This window comes from Cynocephalus volans, chromosome X (assembly GCF_027409185.1).
Source record: "Cynocephalus volans isolate mCynVol1 chromosome X, mCynVol1.pri, whole genome shotgun sequence".
Lineage (NCBI taxonomy): Eukaryota > Metazoa > Chordata > Mammalia > Dermoptera > Cynocephalidae > Cynocephalus > Cynocephalus volans.
This window is the reverse complement of record NC_084478.1, coordinates 45,663,650-45,672,399: the sequence shown is the minus strand read 5'-3', so window position 1 is coordinate 45,672,399 and position 8,750 is coordinate 45,663,650. Positions and strand designations below refer to the sequence as shown.

The following is an 8,750-nucleotide window of genomic DNA, read 5'->3' as shown; positions in this document are numbered from 1 at the left end:
CAATCTATAAAAGAACAAATTGATAAATTAGATTTCATTAAATTTAAAGACTTCTGCTCTTTGAAAGACAACAAAAGGAAAAGCTAAGGACAGAGGGAAAAAGTTGCAAATCATATATCTGATTAAGGACTTACATCCCAAATACACCAAGAATTCTTAAAACTCAATAAGTTACCAAACTCAATTTCAAAATGTCAAAAACCTTGAACATTCTACCAGTGGTGAGATGATGTCTCAAAGTGGTTTTGATTTGCATTTCTCTGATGACTAGTGATGCTGAGCATTTATTCATATACCTGTTGGCCATTTATATGTCTTCCCTGAAAAGTGTCTATTCATCGCCTTTGCCCATTTTTTAAAACAGATTATTATTATTTTTTTCTACTGTATAGTTGTTTGAGTTCTTTCTATACTCTGGATATTAATCCATTGTTGGATGTATAGTGTCCAAATATTTTCTCCGTTTCCATAGGTTGTCTTCCTGCTCTGTTGATTGTTTCCTTTGCTGTGCAGAAGCTTTTTAGTTTGATATAATCCCATTTATTTATTTTTTCTTTTGCTCGTGCTTTCAGGGGTCTTATTCATAAAGTCTTTATCCAGTCCTATTACCTGGAGTGTTTCCCCTATATTTCCCTTTAGAAATTTTATGATTTCAGGTCTTATATTGAAGTCTTTAATCCATTTTGAGTTGATTTTGGTATATGGTGAGAGGTACAGGTCCAATTTTACTTAAAAAACTGAGAACAACAAATGCTGGTGACGATGCAATTAAAGGGGAGTTCTTCTACACTGTTGGTGAGACTGTAAATTAGCACAGCCATTATGGAAAACAGTATGGAGGTTGTGCAAACAACTGCAGATGGAGCTACCATGTGATCCAGCAATCCCACTACTGGGCATATATCCAAAGGAATGGAGATCATTGTGTCGAAGGGATACCTGCACTCCCAGGTTCATTGCATCTCTGTTTACAATACCCAAAATATAGAAACAACTTAAGTGTCCATCAACGGACAAGTGGATAGAGAAAATGTGGCATATATACACAGTGGAATACTACTCAGACATAAAAAAGAATGAAATCCTGCCATTTGTAGCCACATGGATGAGTCTGGAAGAAATCATGTTTAGTGAAATAAGCCAAACTAGGAAAGAGAAATACCACATGTTCTCACTCATAACTGGGGGCTAAGAAAGAAAGAAAGACCGCAATAATTCATTGAGCTTTCAGAAGGAGAGAACAAACCTAAGGTTACTGGAGATGGGGGAAGGGAGGGAGGGGGGTTGGGGACAAACGGGTCAAATAAAGGGCATAAAGAAAAATTACGATTTATAATAATGAATTTGCTAATAATAATAAAAAATAATAAATTTTTAAAAAGTTAAATTTGAACAGACACTTCATAGAAAAGATAAGGATGGCAAAAAAGCATATGAACAACAGTTAATCATTAGGAAAATGCAAATCAAAACTGCTGTCAGATACCACTATGCAACTATTAGTATAGCCAAAATTAAAACGACTAACAATACCAAGTGTTGGGGAGTATGTAGAGAAATTGCAATTCTTATACACTGCTAGTAAAAATATAAAATAGTACAGCCACATGCTCAAAGGATACAAAATTTCAGTTTGAGGAATAAGTTCAAGTAACCTACAGTATAACATAGTGACTATAGTTAATAACAATATAGTGTATTCTTGAAAAATGCTGAGAGTGGATGTTAAGCGTTATCACAAAAATAAGTACGTGTGGTAATGCATATGTTTGTTAGCTAAATTTAGTCATTCCACAATGTACATATATCCTTCTAAAGTTCACGTTGCACACAATACCTACAATTTTATCTCTCAATTAAAAACTTAATAAATACAAATACACAGTACAACCACTTTAGAAAAGTTTGATGGTTTCATAAGAGTGTTAAACATACACCTATCATATGAACTGGTGAGATCATATGAACTCCTAGCTAAAAGTTAGCCCAGGAGAAATGAAAGTATACGTGCACACAAAGACGTGAACACGAGTGTTCATAGACGCTTTCTCTGTAATAGTCCAAAACGGGAAACAGCTCGAATGCCCCATCAAAAGGCAAATGGATAAATAGTGTTCGGTCCATGCAATGGAAAACAACATGGAATGAGCTGGGGGTTGGGCCCTCAGTCGCCACAGATCCCCAGTAGAATCAGGCTGCATGCAGCTTTCGGTCTCCTAGCAACCAGCATGGTCTCGGTGAAAACAAACCGCTGAAGCTGGGCTGTGGCTCAGGAGCCAGGGGCACCATGGCCGATGACTGGTGGCTGTTAAAGCCACGAGTGCTGGAACCGATGCCCCTGGGCATGCACTGCAAGCCCTGGTACAAAGACCGTCTACCTTCCAAGTGTTTCGCAAAGCACAAGAACAAGCTTCTGAGATTCCCCACCTCCCTGAACAGCCGGCAGTGGATATTTGTGAAAGAAGGGCTGGACGACTTCAGGACAGGCTGTCCACCTTGTGAAGGTCTTATCACTCGCGGCCCTAAGGAGGCCTTTCTCCCCATGATTTCTCACAGAGTTCCCCAACCCGCCCCCAAAACGAGTCGGAGAAAGCTGACCAAGGAAGCAGGCCTGTTTTCCACGCTCTCACCAGCCCAGCTGGCACGGAAGGCATTCGTAGAGAATGTTGAAGCCCGCCTGACCGAGCAGCCCTTAGCTCTCTACCCGAATCTGGAAGAAGATATCCCTGCAGATCTCTTGTTGAAGGTGCTGCAAGTGCTGGATCCTGACAGGAAGTTGGAGGACATGTGGGCTTTCTGTGAGGGCCACAGGAAGAGAACCAAGGAACCCACAAAGCTTTGTCAACACCAATCTCGGAAAGTCTTCCTGAACCCTCCCAAGATTCCCGGGTCACATCGAAACAATTCGATTCATGAAGAGACGCCAAGCGCACAGGATTTGCTCCCTGAATCTCTTCAACATAAATACATACCAAGAGGAGTTCGTAACTTCTGCAAATGGGTTGCTACTTTCGGAGACTTGGGCATTGACGAAGAGTTCATCATGAAACAATTTGAAATTGACTATGGTGAATGCAAACCAACCCACAAAGACCTCCACATAAAGAAAGTTAGTCAGGTTCCTTCAGAGCTATATTACGTTCTGGGGCTAAAGAAAAAGGAAAAGATAAAATTCTCCATACAGGAACCAGACATCAGGTGGAAACTCCAGAAACCACAGAATCTTTATCAACCAAACTGGGTGAAGATGCGGTATGGAGCATGGTACCTGAAGCCTAAGTTGTGGAAAAAACTAATAAATGATGAACCTTTGATTGACCCCAAGGTCTTACTTGAAACTCAAGGCGAGTGTTTTGGAAAGGCACCTGAAAAGGACATTCTTGAAGAACTTTATGGAACAATTGCCTTTAAGGATTTCATTCTAAGCAAGGGCTACAGGATGCCCGAATTCCTTGAGAAGCTGTTTATCAGGAAGGGATGGACATATGACTCTGTTAAGACTCCTATAGAACGAGTAACAAAAATGTACTTAATCGTAGAAGACAATGCAGAGGAAGATGATTAGGTGCTTTTCCATTTACTACTTAATTGGCTATTTCTCACTCTTATTTTAAACATCAGTCAGAATTTACAAAGAGCATCCCACGATAGATGTACTTTGACTAGTAACATCTATACTTTCAACACCTAATGCTTATAAATGTTTCTCAATAAATGTCTGCTTTGTGTTTATCAATATTTTACATATTTTATCAACAATGAGATAAATATTTGCATGTCTCTTCTCAAACGTTTGTAGCAATGTGAATATTACAGTGTTATATCAATTACTTGTAAAAAACATAAATAAGAGCAGAATTACTCGGAGTTATCTAGTGATGTCAGCTAAAACATGAGATTGATCTCAAAATCGTGCTAAGTAAAAGACTTGTCTAGCTCTACTTACATTAAAATTGAGAAATAATTATGACAATTATTCTGTTAATCCAAAATTGAAATCTATAGGCAAAATAGCGTTAACCCCTTCAAAAATGAAATTGCTATCTTCCCCTTTAGGATTCCATCAAACCCCCGAAACCAGTTTGAAAACTACTTATCAAAATTATAGGTAAAACTTGTGTTATGCCATTTTATCATATCTCCCAACTGGATATATAACATTTTTCACAATATTCATAAAAGTCCACCACAAATGACTATATCTAAATCACATAAACAGGTGCAGAACAGCAGGTAGCTTCAAGTCCCTGGAAAATCTAGTATGCAAAATAGATCTGTGCGAACAAGGCTACACAGCAACATGAAATATCCTCACATATTTATTCAGATGCACTTAATATTTGCATTTCATGAATAACAACTTAAAATTCACTCAAATTAAAAATAAGAAACCAAGTAACTTCCTTACATTTTCAAAATAACAGGTAAAACTGTCTAGGAGAGTTAGATCTGTAGTGCAGATCTGAACTGAACTTCTGCTTCCAGTGATGAAGGAATGCATTTGTAAATGGAAGTATAGTATATATTTCATCATAGTAAGAAGGCATAGATACCTATTTATGTGCAAATTCTCTGTTTGTAGTCAAGCTTGTCTGTGGGCATTGTGTACCTGAAGAATGAGGTCTTTTCTATGTACTTTTGTAAGCCAAGGGCTAGAATTTTTTTTCCAAATCCATCACCATAACTTTAAGTTAATGTCCCCACTATAGGTTATTGTATTTCTGCAATGGTTTCCAACTCAGTCTCTCCTCTCTTTAAATATGTTTTTGTAAGATGCAAACCTGGTCAAATTCTCGCCCTTGTTAATTCTCCAGGCTCGTCTAAATTCCCATAGATATATAAATGCAAACACACACACACAGAACCACACAAACGCTCCTGTATTTCAAACTCAGTCAATATGTATTTTTTTTAGAATACAATAAATATTTATATCTATATAAATAAATTAATATTATATATGATTATATATTATATATTTATTTATTTATGAGTATATTTCTATATTATACATAAAATAGAACAATATGTAAGTTTTCTTATATATTTATATTGTCTATCACAATCAATATGTCTTTTTTTTCAACCTCCGTTTCTTTGTGATGCTGGAGGTAGGGTCCAGGAGAGCCTGATAGTCAACCTCTACCCATCCGGTCCTCTTACCAGGTTTTTGACTCCACCACAGGAAAGAATTCAAGGGTAGAGTCACAGTAGAAAGTGAGAACAAGTTTAAGATAGTAGATAAGAAATACAGGCGCCACAGCCAGCGTGCGGCATAGTTCCAGAGACTGAGCAGGGCCCACACCAAGTTTAACAGAAGCAAGAAACACATACTTAAAGTTCAGTACACAATGCAGGCTGGCCCAAGAGATTAATCAGTGCTTGCTGAGATTAAGTTTGATACAAAGTAAAGTATACAAACCTCAGCCAGTGAAGTGCAGGTTGCCTCCAGCAAAGGGAGCAACAGCCCCACCTTCTGCTGGGATGTGGCTTTTATAGTTTCTCCACCTAATGGATATTCAGTTAAGGGGGTGGTTCCCAGTTTTGTAACATTTAGTCCTGCACATGCTCACTTGGTCTCTTCCCAGAGCAAGTTCATCAGTCAAATCCTGTCACAGGCACCAGGCACATTCTAAAATGCTCTGTGCTTTCTAGCATCTATTAGTGGAAGATCATTTAACCATCCAGGTTACCTAACCCTACTCTACTGAGCATGTCCAGGCACTGGATTTGCATAAGCCAGCCCCTCCTGGTCTCATTTTCCCTGTGTTGGTGCTGAAAATAGGTCTAACTGGCAACAGTATCTCTCCTCTAGGGGAGGGTCCAGAGAAGGGGCCTGAGATCTCAGGGAGTAGCTTAAAATCCAGAGCTGTGTCCTGAAAACTGAACCCAGGGAAACTGAGCACCTCCTATACCATTTGTACATGAGCTTCCCTATTGTTAGTACTTCACTTGGGCCGTGTGATCCTGTTTCAATGCTCTCCCCACCAAGGCCAATTTTATGGTTGGTTTTATTAAGATATTATGTTTTTAAACAAGAATGTTCATTATCCAGTTGCCTTTTACTGAAGAACTTTAATATTCCAGAGAAATGAGTCACTAATTACTTCTAAATCTGGGAAATTCCCACACCTGTTTATTCAGACCTCAGAGAGGCCAATAACATGCCCTTTGACTTAGTATTAATTGGTTTCTGTGATTCTCCATTGAAGCCTTTTGCTATGTGCTGCAGTGTTCAATGTTTATTTCCTTTGAGCAGGAGACAGACCTGCTTTTCCACATTTTGGGTACGGGGCATTGCACATCACAGAGCACGTGTTGTCATGTATAAAATAGACATCATATCACCAAATTCAGATTCTGGTCAGAAGTAAAAGATTGCTTTGTGTAGGTGCCTAATGCCACAATTGTCACAGAATTGAAACTCAACATATATTTGTTTAAGAGGATGAGGGAGCGGAGAAGAGGAAGGGATAGTAAAAAAGACACAACAGAAAGAAACCAAGTAAAAAATACCTTCTTGATGGTGTTTGTCCAGTGACAGCCTTCAATTAAATCTCACTTCTCTTAGTTGTTGCTTAAGATGAAAAAGTGTATTTGCAAAATGAGAGTCACTGACAAAGCCTCCTATTGCTTAGTGGTAATGGCTACTTCCAGTGAAATAAACTTTTCCTATAGAAATTCCATGGGTTTCTCCATGCTTTAATTAACGCAGTGGTATTAGCTGTCATTCAGACATAAACAGGAACAGTGTTTATTTATTTGGATTCATTAACACCAGTGAGACTTCATAAAACAACCTGACCTGAAATCTAGAATTTTTATAGTAAGAGAGGGAATTCAGAAGAACCAGGTATATAATTGTGTTAGTGTAGTCTCTTAAAGTTTTCAAAGCCCACTCACTTTCTTATTTTCTTCTTTTTGATGTTTACAGCATAGAACAACCCAAAAGCATTATTTTCTCCACCTTATAGCTAAGAAAACTCCAGTTATCTAAACTGAGTTATCTAAGGTCAAGTGTGAGGTCTAGAGTCCAAGTCTTCTAATTTTGTGTCTTATTTCCACACTAATGTTCAGCACTATCAAGGACAATGAAATATTCACCTTAGAACCTTGGATCCCAGTCATTGAAACTAGGGTAAGAACATATGCATCAGGGCCTCTAATAAAAGAAACATCAAGATACATTTTCATTTTCTAGAACCAGTTATACCCTGCTCTTCCATCTTGCCTGGCATAGCAAACACAGCTTTATCAGTTGTGTGGCAGGAGCGGAGATAAATTCAGCTCCTGAAGTATGTAAAAGCCACAAACCAAATGGAACTGGTTTGCATGGCCAGTGATATCCATGTCATGCCCTCCTGATATCTTATCATCTAAACAGAGGTTAAGGATATTGTGCTCTTTTCAATCTATCATTAGTAACTAAGAAATCTTTAGTGTGCGTAATAAAACTATGTCTTTAAGTAAGAAAAAATATTTAGAGCATCGTTCATTCAACAAATATTTGCATGATAAAGAAGTTGACAACAAATGGAAGAACTGAAAGATAATGAAATAGCCACACCTGTTGTTTAATATTTTATAAAACAGGAAACCTGGGATTTCTTTATTATTATTCTTTCACTGCTTCTTTTTTGCCCAAGAGCACAGCACTTAACTTTTGAATCAAATTGTATCCTGATAAAAAAGGGAAAATATTATATCCCGTCCTAGCTGGTTTTTGGAAAAAAACATTTTCTCTTTGCAACAACCCCTGTGAAAACAAGCACTGCATAATTATTAAACATTGCTAACTAGGTACATTAGGTTCATACTAAAATTGTTTTAAATAAAAGATTTGCTTAGGATAGGAAAATTGGGTATAGTAGGCTGTAGTAAATTGTCTCTCTGGTAAATCTTTCCTTGGTCATGTGTAGGTCCATGTAAGCCTCTAATTTAAGCCAGCCATGCCTCTAAAGCCAATGGTATATTCCACAAATATTGTAATAATCAATTGGATTGCAATGTCGCATCGGGGTAATAAACCCTCTCAAGAGTTTGTCTGTGGGTACATGTAGTTTAATACAGACAAAGGAAATTATTATTATTATTATTATTATTACTATTATTATTATTATTTCTGGAGGTCTACATGAAAAATTATGAAGAGCATGGCCTTTAGTGCCAGGCAGAAATTTCATATCCTAGCACTGCCATGTCCTTATCCTGTGGCTGTAGGCAAGTTGCTTCACAGAATCTGTTTCCTCATCTCAAACTTAGAATGACGGTATCTATTTCACTCAAGTTTTTAAAGAGTAAATGAGATATGAATAATTGTACAAGTCTTGGTCATCAATTAATTTTGCCTCTTCCCTCTTCATCAGTTGGTAATGAGTGATGGTGTGCTAAATATGAAATATCTCTTTGCTTTAAATTCCCAAAATGTGAAGAGAAAACTTAAGTAAACATCAGGTAAAGCTTTACTAATTTCGCTAATATTTAGAAACAATATATATTACCAAGGAACCACTAAATTGAATTAGAATGTTCTATTTTTTTATCTCTCCATTCAATTGCATGTTAAATAAAATAAGATTATACTTCGTAGAAAATACTGAGAAATGAAATTGCCCCCAAGGACCATGAAGAAGTACACTATTTTTCTTTGTAACATTAATTATTAGCTCTATGGGGACTAAATGAAGTGTGCCTTATTGAACATCAGAAGATATATGATATTATAAATATGCCCCTTGCTAATATTCATG

The 8,750-nt window shown here is 37.3% G+C and overlaps 1 protein-coding gene across 1 annotated transcript; it reads left to right on the top strand.

The window, feature by feature from the left end:
* The first annotated feature begins 2,287 nt into the window (after nt 1–2,287).
* LOC134367935 (protein FAM47E-like) lies at nt 2,288–3,565 on the top strand. Its single transcript, XM_063084587.1, has one exon. It carries the CDS (start codon nt 2,288–2,290, stop codon nt 3,563–3,565), a length of 1,278 nt encoding a protein of 425 aa, XP_062940657.1.
* Nucleotides 3,566–8,750: the final 5,185 nt, after the last annotated feature.

Bases quoted from the DNA above. Each gene is read 5' to 3' on its own strand.
- LOC134367935 (XM_063084587.1), top strand. From the start codon at position 2,288: ATGGCCGATGACTGGTGGCTGTTAAAGCCACGAGTGCTGGAACCGATG.